The sequence below is a fragment of the Phocoena sinus genome, chromosome 20 (assembly GCF_008692025.1).
Source record: "Phocoena sinus isolate mPhoSin1 chromosome 20, mPhoSin1.pri, whole genome shotgun sequence".
Taxonomy (NCBI): domain Eukaryota; kingdom Metazoa; phylum Chordata; class Mammalia; order Artiodactyla; family Phocoenidae; genus Phocoena; species Phocoena sinus.
In genome coordinates this window covers 43,717,320-43,734,199 of record NC_045782.1, presented here as the reverse complement: position 1 = coordinate 43,734,199, position 16,880 = coordinate 43,717,320, and the positions used below count along the sequence as shown (strand labels likewise).

The 16,880-nt window shown below is 35.5% G+C and overlaps 1 protein-coding gene across 7 annotated transcripts in view; it reads right to left on the bottom strand.

Annotated features, from left to right (window-relative positions):
- Nucleotides 1–16,880, bottom strand: part of TANC2 (tetratricopeptide repeat, ankyrin repeat and coiled-coil containing 2) — a 364,111-nt gene that overhangs the window by 182,859 nt on the left and 164,372 nt on the right. The window contains exon 5 of one of the 7 annotated variants that reach the window (XM_032616891.1): nt 7,065–7,175. The exons of the other annotated variants lie outside the window; for them this stretch is intronic. Within the exon in view, the coding sequence (XP_032472782.1) occupies nt 7,065–7,175 (111 nt within the window). The remainder of the gene's footprint in view (nt 1–7,064; nt 7,176–16,880) is intronic. 7 annotated transcript variants of the gene reach the window in all.

Genomic DNA, 16,880 nt, shown 5'->3' with positions numbered 1-16,880 from the left:
CGGCTCGGTGCTCTGTGACCGCCTGGAGGGGTGGGATAGGGAGGGTGGGAGGGAGGGAGACGCAAGAGGGAGGAGATATGGGAACATATGTATATGTATGACTGATTCACTTTGTTATAAAACAGAAACTAACACACCACTGTAAAGCAATTATACCCCAATAAAGATGTTTTTAAAAAATGTTATAATGAATAACTTCCAGATAAGGAAAAAACAAAATGACAAAGAGGATTTTAAGTGACTTAGAGATGAAGGATGGCAGTGGTGGTATCAGATACAAAATTCATAAATCTCTAGCTTCTTAGGTATCAAAACACAAGTCAAGGGGCTTCCCTGGTGGTGCAGTGGTTGAGAGTCCGCCTGCCGATGCAGGGGACATGGGTTCGTGCCCCGGTCCGGGAAGTTCCCACATGCCGCCGCGGAGCGGCTGGACCCGCGAGCCATGGCCGCTGAGCCTGCGCATCCGGAGCCTGTGCTCCGCAACGGGAGAGGCCACAACAGTGAGAGGCCCGCCCACCGTAAAAACAAAACAAAACAAAACAAAAACAAAAACAAAAAACACAAGTCAAGAATGGCTTTCTGTCTCTTCCTTGTTCCCACTGAATTTTTCATGAACATTGGGCTGCCGGAATGTATATACTGTTTAGGAAAAGAAAAACACAAAACTTTTTTTTTAGAAATAAATGTATAATAATATACAAATGTGAGAGATGTTGTTAGTCATAATAACTTATGTTCCAGACATTGTGCTAAGCACATTATGTGTATTATCTTATTTAATCATCACACCCTATGGGGTAGGGTTATTTTACAGATGAGGAATCAGAAAATTAGAAAGATTAAGTAATAAAAGTTATACAGCTAGCAAGTGGCATAATTAGAACTTAACCAAGCTCATTTGACCCCAGGGCTATTTACCATTATGAAAAGCTGCCTCCACTAAAAAAACAACCAAAACCCACAAAACTTAGTGTCTATACATGGACTGCTTATGAAAACAGGCCAGTGACAACAGGTTATACGTGTAATTGTATCCTCTTTGCAAAGCGCTCATATAAAGGATATAACCTTACCCATAACATTCTTAGATAAAGCATAGTAAAGGCTCTGAAACACTTTAAAAATTGTAGCTAAGAGTTATCTAGCACTAACTATGGACCACATAGTTGTCCTTATTATTTTACATATTTTATTACAACTTCATAGCATTCCTATGATACAGGTAATATTATAATCCCCATTTTACAGATAAGGAAAGTAATCATTCTTATGGTTAAGTAATTTGCCCAAGGTCACACAAGCACTAAGTGGTAGAGTCAGTATTTGAACACAGGCAGTCTGGCTCCAGGGTCTGTTGTCTAAACTAGTGCATTTTACTGCCTCAAAAAACCAAAAGTTAAAACGGTTTTCAGAGTTAATGAAAAAACTGTCCATTTGGATATCTAACTAAATTATGGATCTAAGCACCATACTCACAGCCCAAGTCTTTACAATTTGTGATGCAAAACACCTTGAAAAAAGTTAATCTAAAAGTTAGTTAAAAGATGGTTAACCTTTTAAATAATGATAAAATATGAATCAATAAAACAACTGAAAATGTTCAAAGTGAAAAGTTCTATTCAACAAAGCACCTGTCCATGGAAAAGAACTTTCTAACATGTTAAGAACTTACTACTGGATAAGGGAGTGTGCAGGTGAAAAGCTATTTATTTTCATATTCTAGCTCTTTGGTGTGTTTATGTTCATAATCAGTTTTCAGGCAGTATCTCTCATACTTAAAATATACTGAAATTATTCCTGTTTATCTCTCTGCTTCCTATCTCTAGTTGCTATACTGACTTTCATACCCCGATTGGGGCAGCACTGAAGTTCATTTATACCCTTCATCCGATTTACAAGTCTGTCCACGATCCAACTTTTAGGTGCTTTTTGTTGTTGCTGTTCTAACAGTTGTACCATTAACAACCTGCATTTCATGTCAACCTTTATAACAGCATTTCTTTTTTCCTTTCTCTTGGGGGTGGGGGAAATATGTGTTACAGACCATTTTGAGAAGCCGTTATAGGAAGAAGTACCTATATGCATATAGAATGGTGTTTGTATGTAATTTTAAGGAGTTTAGAACCCGCCTCCCTAAAGCTCACCTGTTTTAATTCAGGTTAAAAATCTTGCTGTATACTTACTGTGTTTACAACATAGTAGACTTAAGGAATACAAATACAACATAACAGAAGACGTGAATTACAAGAAAAAGGCTTCTGGTAACCATATACCAATCAAAAATAAGAGGGTTTTATGTCTAAAGTATAAAATTCATAGCCAAAAGAAAAAAATAAAAGAAGCATGCCTAACTATTTAGGATAAAGATAACATTTGATAATGTTTTCAGGAATAACATGGAAGGAAGAAAATGAGAGAACAAATCGTCCTTTTCTTCTAAGTGGAATGACCATGACTATACAGGAGTTGGAAAAAGAGGATTTGAGGAACTACTCACTTTATGTAAAATATTTCATCTATCAACAGTGGTTTGTACTTGTGCTATAGAGTACCATGCTGATAAGAAATCCAAATGAAAAATCCTTTACAAATTCAAAAACTATATAAATATGAGTATGTACTTTCAAATAAGTATCATAAAACTCTCTTCCATTCTTGAGTTGCAAATACATCTTAATTTTGTTGTCACCTTAAATAACACTGTCCTTTGAAGGACAGTGCCATTTTAAAAGAGATTTAAAAGAATCTATTACAAAAAGATTAATCTCAAATTCCTCTGAAAGTATCTGCTGTGGATAAAAGCCTGTCTATTTTCAGAACACTGGTCTGGACTTTGGCCCTTAACCTTGCACATGTAGTCAAAAGTCCTATAAAACTGTCAACATGGCCTGCCATCTGCATCAAGGGTCATTTCTACACTTGAAATTATGTGTTATAACATGCAAACTAAAAACTTAAAAAACTAAGACATAAGGAATGTTGCTATCCTTTAGCAGCACCTGATTACTGAAAAATTTCAATACAAATTCATTGCAGAAATTTTAGAAAATGAAGAAAAGTATGATGATGATGATGAAGAACAATAACAGGAAGGGTGCTACATATCTCTTCTTGTTTGTTTTGCCTGAGCTAATCACTTGTCATATACATTATTTTACTTAATCTTAACAACTCTACGAGATAGATTTATTGTAAAAAATAAAAGAAGACCTATTTTTATCACAATCTTATAGACAAGGAATTTAAGACTATGAATGTTACATGTATTCACATAGCTAGTAGGCAACAGAGTCAGGAATTAAACTCAGATCTGATTTCAGAACCAGAGCTCTCATTCACTAACATATATTGCCCAATAAAGAAAAGTAAAATCATCTGTAATCCCACCAGCCAGATACAACCACTGCTAACGTGATCATTATCTCACCAATGCTACTTTCTCCTCTGACACCCAAACAATCCCAATTCTCTCCCTCTTCAGGCAACCGATGTTAGTTTGGGGTATTCTTCTGGACATTTTCCCCTTTGAATGTGTACTCATGTATCCATACAAATATATACTTAGTTTGTTAAATTATATAAGTAACATCGTGTTATATGTAACGTTGCTGTGATAGGAAATTGAGGCACAGAGACGTTATATGACATGCTTAAGATCACAGAACTAGTTAGGGGAAAATCATAATTGAAACACAATAAGACACATTTCATTAAAAATGACCCTAAACCTTTACACCTTGTTTTTCCTGATTGTTTAGAAAAACTTTAAAATCTTGTTTTATACACCTCAGGATCATCACTATAATAATAACAGAATTAGATAACATTTATAAGCATTTACTATAAAACAAGCATTGTGCTAAGTGCTCTAGATTTATTAATCTAAGGTTACCATTTCCATTTTTACAACTGAGGAAACAGGCTTAGACAGGTTAAGTGACTTGCCTAAAATCACACAGCTAATAACTAATGCTGTAGGTACAAAAGTCAGAGTGTAGGGTGAGCATGTTCCTTTATTTTGGGAATTGTTTTATTGAAATCACTGATATCAGTTGGTTACCCTAAAAAGAGAATACAGCCCTGTCTCATATGAAAAAACTGAATTTTCTACTTTTTAATTTAAGGGTCAGTCAAGGGGTGCTTATAGAATTTACACAGCAATAGAATTAGGGACAATGTATTTCTGGACTATACTGTGTCCACTTCAAGAGTTCAACAATAAATCCTGCTTGTGACCTTCCACAAATCACTTAAATTCTCTAGGCCTTAATTTCCCCACTGTAAGACGATTATCAAACACAATTCACTTGACCTCGCCTACTCTGGTAGTTCAGTTATATAACATCATCAATCATCTCCATGGTTCAGCTGCAGAACCAAAACATACTGTTAACTTGTAACTTTTCCTCAGGTTTTCTGCATATAACAAATCTGATTTGAGGAAGAGTAAAACAAATTAAGTATTCTAGAATCTAATGCTATGTAGACTGAATCCTTCAGTTTATTAGACAAATATTCTGGATCAACAGCCATATCCCATTGCAGCTTTCCCTAAACTTTGCAGACCAAATATCAACAACTTGCTCTGGTTTGATCCACAGTTTCCTTTTTCTTGTAGGACAACACTGAAAACTAGTCATGGGTACACAGATACCATGTACAAAAAGACAGATCAGGAAAAATATATGTCAATTTCTCAGACACAAAAGCTTTATTCTTCCCACCTAAAATACAGGTACCAAAAGGTTTAAGTTAAGATAATAAGGAAACATCCCCAATTACTCCTCAGAAGTCAACAGCAGAATGAACCCTATAGGTTTGTAAGCAGCCTCCAGCAGCCCTGTAACCCAGTTGGTTCTCCAAGTGTGGCACCTCAACCAGCAGCTTCACCATTAACTGAGAATTTGTTAGAGAAGTGAATTCTCAACCCACCCAGGCTTACTGAGTCAGAAATTCTGGGGGTGGGTCTTGCAATCTGTATTTGAACAAGTCCTCCAGGTAATTCTTGAAGCATGCTAAAATTTGAGAACCATTGCTCATTTAACCTTTAGCTTAGGACTGTTGCCTCTGTCTGATATACTATTTTCCTAAATCTGCATGTGATAATGAATAAAGCAGGTGGACAGGAAGATATCAGATCACTAGCTTTAACTGCACTATTATGCATGAGTATACAATAAAATATGATCATTATTTGGTTAATATATCCTATGCAAGAGAAATTCAAAGAGGATGGATTATTTGTTTGCTTTATGAGTCTACTAAATTCATTTGTTTATTGTTAATTTTTGGTACTATGTAGAAGATAATAGCTTCAACCCTCAAGTCACTAATCTTATCTCAGTAGAAACTTATTTCCACAGAGCTTAATAACTTTACTATAAAAGAACAAATCATTAAAAAGTTTCTGTGCCTTAAATCTATTTCAGATAAGAAAAGGAGAGACTGCAGTGTATGGCAATTAACATTTTGGCAACATGTTTTAGTTTCTTCCCGGTTTTCTGAAAATCTTAACTGAGGTTTAGTTTGGTTCAATTCCAATTCAGCAAAGCCTCCTGCTTGTGGAAAATATACGTAAGTAATAACACGGACAAGATTTTTCACAGTGATTCAGCATTGGCAATTTAACCAACAGCAGCTACCTTGCTTCTTGACAATAACAAAAGCTAGATTAGATTAAGGATGTCAGATGGACAATCAGGAAGTGAAAGATTAGTCTCCCTACAATCATTCTGATTTGCAAATCTGGAAAAGAAAAGGCCCCTGATAGGGTTTCTCTTCCAAAACTCAATGCAGGAATAGAGAATTAGTGCATTTATTTATTTTACTTTATCACACTAAAATTTGCATAATGAAATGCAGAGCGTAATATTCCATTGACAGTACCTCAAAACATGAAAAAAATTTTGCTCCTTTTAGAAATAGAAATAGAAAAGAAAATAGAAAGAAATAGAAAGAAATAGAAAAGCTATTCCTAACACATATCTGCGATTGATTTAAATTGAATAGTCATTTACAACAGTGGATGAAGCCCAAGTTTCTGCAACCTGCAAGTGAAATCCCCGAGGTCTTTCAATATTCAAAACTGATTCATAGCATCAAATGTCTCTGATTAGGTTTGGCTCAAGTTTTTGCCTACTGTCTTTTCTTAAAACATGTCTTATTTGGCTTCAGAGGTATAGTATCCTGCTATTTCAGATTACAGCTACTGATAACTTCCCTAGAACTAGAAATCACCTTATTCTGCTGATCTGTAATGCTGTAAATATGTAGTAGTTGCATCCACTGTGCAATTTTAATGAGCAGGAATTAACAAAAGACCTAAAACCAAGTCTTGTAAAGTTTTTTACTGAAGCTCTGATCTGTATACTCAACTAGAGCTGTGAACATTTCTGACACAGCTCTACAGACTCACTGTAGAGTGAGTGTAAAGGATGTTGCCAGGCAACTCGTCTAAGTTTGGAAGAATCTAAGCCTTGATAATGAGTCTGTCTCAGGTTTGCTCCCACACAAGAAGGGTTTTAGTGAACTCCCACATGTGCTTACAGGCCATTCATGAGAAGAGGTATTTCTAACAGTGAGCATCCAGGAGTCCAAATCAGGAACCTATAATGTTTCTTTTTTAATTCAAGTATGATGTTTCCAACATCACAACTATTTTCTGTAACTGTCCAGAAAACCAACAGGGATTAGGCAAAAAAGGTCACATGCAAAGGGCCAGTGTTGAATGAACATTTTTATTCACACTTGAACGTTCCTGATTGCACGTGGCCAAAGCAAAATTTCAAGTATCTCAGATCACAAAAATCACCCTGAAAACGTATCTACTGAATTATTTTAATTCTTTTGAAAATTATCTTTGAAGCTGTTTTCAATACTTACATAATTATATCAAAAAGGATGTTCAGTAAAAACAGTGCTAGTGAGGAGAATATGCAATCACAGTTGCAAAAGAGGTAGCAGCTATGTTTTTATGAATAATATACGTGCAAAACACTGCTCTGCTTGATGGGCCTGATCCAAACCTCCCTCTTTCAAAGCAGATACTTTGCATGCATGCTTACCAGGGCAGTATGCATCCACGTCCAGTTTCTGAGCTGAAGTGAGGGTTGGTGAGCCAAGCTCGGATTCTGGAATTCGTGGGCTCTCAACAAACTTTGCCTTCCTCAGAGGGGCTAAGGACAAAAAAGAGAGACAGAGAGAGAGAGCGAGAGAAAAAAAAAAAGAGAGAGGAAAATAGAAAGGAAGGAAGAAAGAAAAAGGAAAGAGAAACAGAGGGAAAGAGAAAGGAAAGAGAAACATAGAGGGGTCATGAGTAAGGGGAACAGCAGGCAACAGATGGAAGCACTTAAATGAACGACACACTCTGTCAGACTCAGATCAGGTTACCCTATTTTTTTTGTGCCAGAAAAAAAAATTAACTGCATTCTACATAGAGGAGATGGGTCTTGTTAAAAAGTCACTGCAAACTGGAAAAGCTAAAATCTAATAATCGAAACTATGAGCATAAGTTGTAACTGTCTATCACCTTTAGCTATTTTCTCTCTCCTTATAAAGCAAGAGCTTTCTTATTTTGTCTTCCTTTGCCGTTAAATACAGGTATTGACTGAGTAAAGTATAGGACTAAGTGTTAAAATTTTGTTTATAATAATTGCAATCAAGTCTTCTTTATCTAGAAATAACTATTACATAATACTGGGTTGTGATAAATACCTTAAGTAAGATTAATCTATTGATATTTAGCTTAACAAGGAAATCAATTATCTAACCGCTCAGCTGTTAGGTAAGAAGTCAAAACTGCTAGTGGACTAAAATATTAACTAGGCCATGCCAGTTTACAACTGGATGCTAAAGATAAAGAGATGTGATTTAGTTACAAATATAATCATGAGGTCTATGGAACAGTAATATTGCATGCCATGGAAAACATTCATTCTTGTAAGAAATGAATGAATGAAAAAAGTATAATTCATGAATTGAAAGTTTTCATATTAAAAGCTCATATAAATTTTATGTAATGGTTTTAGGGGGAAAAGTTAAGGAACATTATTGATATACCTTTAAATAATCAGTTAAATATAATAAAAGTTATAATTATGAAGACTGCTTTGGTACTTTTAAACTGAGTTCTATTAAATAAACTGTAATAGGGTGAAAGTGCTTAGCATAATACTGGTGCAAAAGTAACGGCTGAATCTGAAATTGACTTGTATGCATTACACATTATATCATAACTATAGGTGTCCCAGACATGTGAGTGCTTAAGATCACATTACTTTTTTCAAAAGTTTCTACATGTTCTTCAAAATCCTCATCCATTACTGATTCACAGGGGGATTTTAAGTTATTCCTAAAAGACCCTGTAAAAAGTAATATAGAACTTTGTCATTACAATGACCAGAATTCTCCTCTATTTTCTTTGGAGAACAAAAATATAAAGTTTTTAAAAAATAGAAAATATTTTTGATATGTGCCAATACTCAAAACCTGCAGTCAACTAAACCACACTTTAAATCTTAAGGCATGTATGTATATTTTAAGTGTATGTTAAAAAAAACAAATTAAAGCCTTACTGTCTCCATGGCAACAAAGGCTAAGGGTGCTAACAGTATGGTCCTCTGCCAAAAGTAAGCTCTGGAATAGCAGAACTCTCACCTCTGATGACAGGTGAAACTTGAGCCTATTTTTAAAAATCACTATCACAAACGAAGATCTCAAATGATTTGTATGCAAATCTGCAGGCTACTCATAGCCAATATTAGAATCTCTTTCACTCTAATCTCACCAATTCGAAAATAATGAAACATTTTATTTATCCAATATTGCTTTGTATAGGAGAAATTATTATAATTTAATTCTTAAATCTCTTAAGTCCTTTACTAGAATTTTATTATTCTATTTTATCATGGCAGTAGAATAATTATTTTACCTGCTGAGTTCTGACAAAGACAGCCCTGGTCCCTGTTCAAGGGACTCTATACATCTAAAAAATCTTAATAACAATTTTTATAATGAAATTTGGGGCCAGTAGACAGACAGAAATCAGCAACTTAGGGTAGATATGTAAGAAAGAAACTGAAAGATGGCAGGAGAAATTGAGGGAGGTATGAAGAACGTATTAAGAATTATGAGATGGAGTCAAGGGGGAAAATCAGGATCCTAGAGATCTGTGAAACTCAACACCATGCAGACTTCTCTCTTTTCCCTTCTCAGGGAATCCCAACTGTTACCTTTATAGCTCATAGTGGACATTTAATTCTGTTTTTCTACCTTCACCTCTTAACTGTGATCCATGGGACACTGTACATGTCTAATAATGAATTTTCATTATTCTATAAGGTAGATAATAATGTCACTCTCAGTCAAATTACAGAAAACTAGTATTACCTGTAAGTCAGTCACACAGAGGAGGTACAATCACAGGCATGACAGATTGTCCAATAGTCTTAACACTACTTGATGGAGAACATAACAGGTCAACATGGAAGATGGGACACAGTATTTCATTTGGAAGCCTAGAATTCCAATATATTTTATTGTAAAATAAATGGCATATAAGATTAATCAGATGGGTAAAAGAAATCTTTGTCAAAAGGGTTTACCAGATAGTTTTTTTAAAAAGTGGTTGAAATGAGATGGGTAGGGGACTCTAAAACCAAACCAGGTATTTTCTTATGATATGAGAGACAACAGGAAACTACTACCAACAATGGGAATATGATTCTTATGCTGTAAGAGACTTGAGTTTGGGAATCTGGAAGAGTTGAGAGGAGGATGCATACTGGTTAAGAATATGGGTTTAGTCATTTCAAAGATTCAGGTTGTACAGTAATGAGGGGCTGGATAAGAGAGACACGGTAATACAGTAATGAGGGACTGGATAAGAGAGGAATGAAGAGCCTGAGCCCTGAAACCAGAAAGCCTAAGTTAGATCCCATCTCTTCCACTTTTTCCTAGCAGTGAGAATTTTTCTGTGCCTAAGTTTCTTCATCAGTTACTTGGAGCTAATAACAGCAGCTACACCATGGGGGAGTTGTTAAGGATTACACTGATTAATTCAAATAAAATGCTCAGAACAGCACCTAGAACAGAATAACTCCTCTATAAATGTTAGCTGTTTTTATCATTGTTTCTGCTGTTGTTGTCATCATCGTCACCGTCACAGATGCAGCACTATTTGGAAAGTCTGAATTGTGTGTGTGAGGGGGTAAAGCAAAGACCTTTAAGATGGCATGGGGGAATGACAAAAATGGTGATATTACCAATTTTGTTTTTAAAATTGAGAAGGGAATAATGTTGAAGAAAACATGTTATACCTTAGAAGGTGGTAGAATGCCCAAATCAAAGTGGTCTAGGTTATACAATGAGAAATATGTGGGTACATAAAGAAAGCTAAACACTATGATTTAGACCACTGGTTCTCAAACTGTGGTGCCTGGACCAGCAGCATAGCATCATCTGGGAGTTGGTTAAAAATGCAGCTGATCAGGGCTTCCCTGGTGGCGCAGTGGTTGAGAGTCCGCCTGCCGATGCAGGGGACACGGGTTCGTTCCCCGGTCCGGGAAGATCCCACATGCCGCGGAGCGGCTGGGCCCGTGAGCCATGGCCGCTGAGCCTGCGCGTCCAGAGCCTGTGCTCTGCAACGGGAGAGGCCACAACAGTGAGAGGCCCGCGTAAAGAAAAAAAAAAAAAAAAAAAAAAAAAAAAAAAAAAAAAAAAATGCAGCTGATCAGACCCCATGTCAAATCAGCTGATGATCAGAAACTCAAGAGGGTACAGTCCCAGCAATCTGTGCTTAGCAAGCCCTCCAAGTGATTCTGAAGCACACTGAAGTTTGTAGACACTGAATTAGAGAGAGAGAGATCTATAAATACCTCATGAAAACAGATCATTAAAAGGCCTTTTCTAAGAAAAAAGTTGAAAGAAAACAGAAATCAAGGCCTCATCTCCGAAAGAATTAATGTCTATCGTGAAAGTTAGGATTTCTTCTCAGTCACTCTTTTAGCAATATAACTCTTGTGTTATGGTTTTTTTTTTTAAACAGTTCCAAGTAATAAAGTATCCATTATTTGGGGCCTATTTTGAAGAGAGACCAAATATGTCTGTACTCACTAATTCTTACCAAGATCATTGAGGGGTGGAGGACGGGGTAATAAGAGCACTCAGATATATCACAAAGAAATGTTAATGGTGAAAGAGAAAATCCACCTATGAAGATCCTCTGTAAACTGAGATGCTATAGATGATGCTGAAGCACACCTCATTCAAGCAATTACAAAGGCATTAAAATATAAATTTTAATAACTATTGAAATATTTGTCTTTGATAAAAGTTTCATAGCAAAGGGGAATTTTTAGGGATAAACTGTCACAAGACTCAGATACTCATGGAAGAATGGTATGGAGGCAGATAAAATAAAGCAAGGACCAGGAAAATGAGAACTGAAGGATAAATATAAAGATGTGCAGAACATAAAGTACCAAGAAAGTACTTTCACAAAGTTGGTTTTGAGATTAAAAGCATATTCAGTAAGCTTCATCTAAAAACAAATTCACTGTCAAATGAATATGGTTTCTACTAAATGTGAAAGGAGGGTAAAATGATTTTAGCTATAGGCAAGAAAAAGAAATACAAGGCACCCAAGTTAGAAAGGAAGAAGTAAAATTATCTTTGTTCTCAGATGACACAATCTTAAATGTAGAAAATCCTAAAGATTCCACTAATAAATGAACTCAGCAAAGTTGCAGGATACAAAATCAATACACTAACAATGAACAATCTGAAAAAGAAATTAAGAAAACAATTCAATTTAAAATAACAACAAAAAGAATACTTAGGAATAAATTTAATCAAGGAAGCTAAAGACTTGGAACACTGAAACTACAAAATGTTGCTGAAAGAAATTAAAGACACAAATAAATGGAAGGATAACCCTTGTTCACAAACTGGAAGACTTAATATTGTTAAGATAGCAATACTACCCAAAGTGATCCATAGATTCAATGCAATCCCTATCAAAATCCCAATGACACTTTTTGCATAAATAGAAAAACTCATCCTAAAATTCATATGGGTCTCAAGGAACCCTGAATAGCCAGAATAATCTTAAAAAGAATGAAGTTGGAGATCTTAAACTTCATGATTTCAAAACTTACTATAAAGCTACAGAATTTAAACAGTGTGGTACTGGCATAAGGACAGACATCTAGACAGTGGAACAGAATAGAGATTCCAGAAATAAAAAATTTGTCAAATGATTTGACAAATGTACCAAGACCGTTTAATGAGGAAAGGACAGTCTTTTCAATAAATGTCGTTGGGAAACTTGGATATGTGTATGCAAAAGAATGAAGTTGGACCCTTATCTTATACCATATACAAAAATTAACTCAAAATGGGTCAAAAACCTGAATGTAAATTAAAGTTATAAAATCCTTAGAAGAAAACATAGGAGAAAAAGATCTGAACTACAGAATTGTTAACAAAATAGAGAGAAACAGTGGAAAATTTATCTGGAAAGAGAAAACTGTATTTTTAAAAGTTTTGGGCTTCCCTGGTGGCGCAGTGGTTGAGAGTCCGCCTGCCGATGCAGGGGACGCGGGTTCGTGCCCCGGTCCGGGAAGATCCCACATGCCGCGGAGCAGCTGGGCCCGTGAGCCATGGCAGCTGAGCCTGCATGTCCGGAGCCTGTGCTCCACAATGGGAGAGGCCGCAACAGTGAGAGGCCCATGTACCGCAAAAAAAAAAAAAAAAGTTTTTAACAGAGCTTTCATAGGCAGAATCTTAGGACATTCATAAAATTTTCGTTCCTAAACGTTTGTTAGAAAATAAACCTTTCAGTAACAATGGATTTCCTGGAGTGGGGGTGGGAAAAAGGGGTAAAAGGAGAGAGATTATTTGAGAAATTATTTATTTCCTCCTTCTTAACCCCCAATCTATGGTGGGTTTAAAATCGGGAAATAGGTGGTAACAGCATCCTTCCAATTTATCTAATATCCTGATTGCTTGTCATAATTGTGCTTAAATGGTGACATAAACCACACCTTGAAGAAAGAAAGAATGCCAAGGAGCTTTTCTTTTTTAGTTATGCACCAATAAACAAATGAATCCCCCAAAATAGAGGGAACAAAAACTAAAAAAAACTGAGAAAGAAAAACCAATAGAATTTGACAATTTGACACATGCTAGATGTAAGTGAAACACAGGTAAAGAGAAAACTATAATTAATATAGTTCCCCATTTTTTGCAAGGAGAAAGTATCCATCTATAGAAAAGAAAAAACATATAAAACAAATGAACACCCTCAGATGCAACCCAGAAAGAGGAAATTAAAACGTGACATGACAGTCTTTATCAAATAATGGCTAGTCTACTACAGAAAGAGTTTCCGACTCATTATAATGAAAAATAAAACTTTGCTGCTCTAACAAATAACAAAATTAACATAAAGCTGGCAAAGTATTTTTCTGGTTCTCTTTTCTCTATAAAAGTATTAAAAAATGAAGTATATGTTTTACACATTTCTCTTTACCCTGCTTCTTCCCCAAATACCATGTGGTACCTTCTTTAGTCTCCCCACTTTCCAGACTCTAAGCTACAAATGAAAATTGTTGCATGTTGTTTTACACCCATACTATGCAGTGAAGTATCAAATAATTAGAATGCATTTATTTTAAATCTAAATATATATTAGTATAGCTAGAAATACAATATGCATATTTATTCTTGACAACAGACTATTAGAGATCTGATGTCTTTGAAACCTATACAAATATAAGTGAAATATGAAATGTGTGCAGTGTGGCAAAGTCAACTACGTTTACCAATATAAATATCAGTTAGTGTGTGGTCACTAGTTATCCCTGGATAACTAATGGGTGGGCTCGCCTGTGAACATTTCCTATCTCCTCTGATCACAGTGAACAGCTTTATAAAGAAGGAATCCAGAATTCATTTTATTTGAGCAAAAAAGCAACATTGCATAGTTTTACCGTTTCCAAAACTAACAGCAACTACATCTACTTTTTTTTTTTAATTGAAAGGTAGCTGATCAGCATCAACTTACAGCATTATGGTCCCACTGAAAGTAAGGACTGAAAAGAAGGTCCCACTTGAACATAACACAAAGAATACAGAAGCTATCCAAGTACAGAGAAATTTAGCAATTTGAATATCAGAATAAGTTCTTTTAAAGTACCTATCACCTAAAAACTTTAACACTAACTTCCTAATAATGAAAACAAAACAAAAAACTCTGAAGAAACAAAACCCAAATAACTGAAATGACATTAATAATTTTAAATTTATAAAGAGTTCAATAAAGTATGGAACAACTATTCACTAACAGTGACACAGCAAACTGCTACAGATAAATAACAGTAAATGGAACTTGAGATAGTACATTGGTATATTTATTTATTTACAAGTAACAACTTCAAAGCAATAGGATGCCTCAAATACATTCATAAAGCTGTCTATCGACCAAAATATAGAGGTTGCGAGATCAGTGCTAAATTGTTTTTTAGTACTTTCTTCTTCAGAAGTTATAGCTGTGAGGTATAAATTTATATATAAACACATATAGCTGAAAACTCTAACATGAATCTAATTTCTTCCTATTTAATTTTTTCATCTTTAAGGTACCCCTTACTTAAATAATCTTGTAAAAAAAATACAACATAACAAAGGCACCTCCTCTACTACAGATGCTAATAGGTAATAAAAATGGAGGCATCAGAATACATTTTAGGGATTATCATAATCATCTGACAGGATTAGGATACTTCACTAACATGAAAATTCATATTTACTCAAAACTTAAATTTAATCCTAAATGAAAGTTTTACATATAAATACTGATACTTTTAAAGTGAGAATTCTTTTTGTTAAAAAACTGCATACAACCATTTGTAAACCAATTCCATACAAAAAATTCCATAAGAGCTCTTCCATTCAATTCAATAAATGCTACTGTGTTCCTACCATGTGCAAAGCGCAGAACTAGACACTTCAGGGGATTCAAACATGATTAAGGCAGTCTCTGACCTGAAGGAATGCAACAATGGGATAAGACAGAACAAGAACAGCTATGATAAGAAGCAGAGAAAGTGCCATGAAAACAGTACAAAACAGAAGCTATAGTGTTTAAAGAAGAGAAAAATGTACATATCTTCCTCAACTTATGATGGGGTTATATCTTGATAAACTCACTGTAAGTTGAAAATATCCAAAGTTGTAAATGCATTTAATACACCTAACCTACCAAACATCATAACTTAGCCTAGCCTACCTTGAATTTGCTCAGAACACTTACATTAGCATACAGCTGGGCAAAGTCATCTAACACAAAGCCTATTTTATAATACCGTGTTGAGTACCTCATGTATTTATTGAATACCATACTGAAAGTGAAAAGCAGAATGGATGTTTGAGTAGAGAATGGTCCTAAGTGCACCAGTAGTTTACCCTCATGATTGCCTGGCTACTGGGAGCTTTGGCTGCTGCTGCCCAGCATGGCAAATGCATATCATACTACATATTGCTAGCCCAAGAAAATACCAAAATTCAACGTTCAAGGTATGGTTTCTATTAAATGTATATTGCTTTTGCATCATTATAAAGCTGAAAAATCTTAAATAAAACCATCATAAATCAGGGGAGCAACTCTACTTCAGAATGTCTCCCAATTCAGTATGAAGTTTAATAAATATAATTAATTTTCTATTAAAATCAAAATTACAAGGTTAATTTAAGAAGCTAATTTTGAGAGAATTACTAATCTTGCTAATTCACCTTTTTTAAAGTTTCAATGAAGAGTTTTATGGTTACAATAGTTGAAAAGGTACTAGGGGAAAAAATGCTCAGCATATGTTTTTAAAAAGTTGAAAAAGAACAAACTAAACCTAAAATCAAGCAGAAAAAGGAAATAATAAAGATTAGAGCAGAAGCATTAAATAGTAAATAAAAAAATTGAGGACTGAAATGAAATCAGAATTTAATTCTTTGAAAAGAACAAAATGAAAAAGTCTTTAAAAATGGGCAGAAGAACTGAATAGACATTTTTCCAAAGAGGAAATGCAGATGGCCAACAGACACATGAAAAAGATGCTCAACACTGCTTATCATCAGGGAAATGTAAATCAGAACCATAAAGAGATATCACCTCGTACCTGTCAGAATGGCCATCAACAAAAAGAACACAAATACGGCTTCCCTGGTGGTGCAGTGGTTGAGAGTCCGCCTGCCGATGCAGGGGGCGCAGGTTCGTGCCCCGGTCCGGGAGGATCCCACGTGCCACAGAGCGGCTGGGCCCGTGAGCCATGGCTGCTGAGCCTGAGCGTCCGGAGCCTGTGCTCCGCAACGGGAGAGGCCACAACAGTGAGAGGCCCGTGTACCGCAAAAAAAAAAAAAAAAAAAAAGAACACAAATAACAAATGTTGGTGACGATGTGGAGAAAAGGGAACCTTTGTACACTGTTGGTAGGAATGTAAATTGGTGCAGCCACTGTCAAAAACAGTATGGAGATTTCTCAAAAAACTAAAAATAGAACTACCATATGCCCCAGCGACTTACTCCTAGGTATATATCAAAAAAAACCCCGAAAAAACTAATTTGAAAAGATACATGCATCCCAATGGTCCTAGCAGCATTATTTACAATTGCCAAGATACGGAAGCAAACTAAATATCCATCGACAGATGAACGGATAAGGATGTGGTGCAGGCGCGCGCGCACACACACACACACACACACACACACACACACACACACACACACACACCCCAGAATACTACTCAGCCGTAAAAAAGAATGAAATTTTGCCACTAGCAGCAACATGGATAGACTTGGAGGGCAATATGCTAAGTGATATAAGTCAGAGA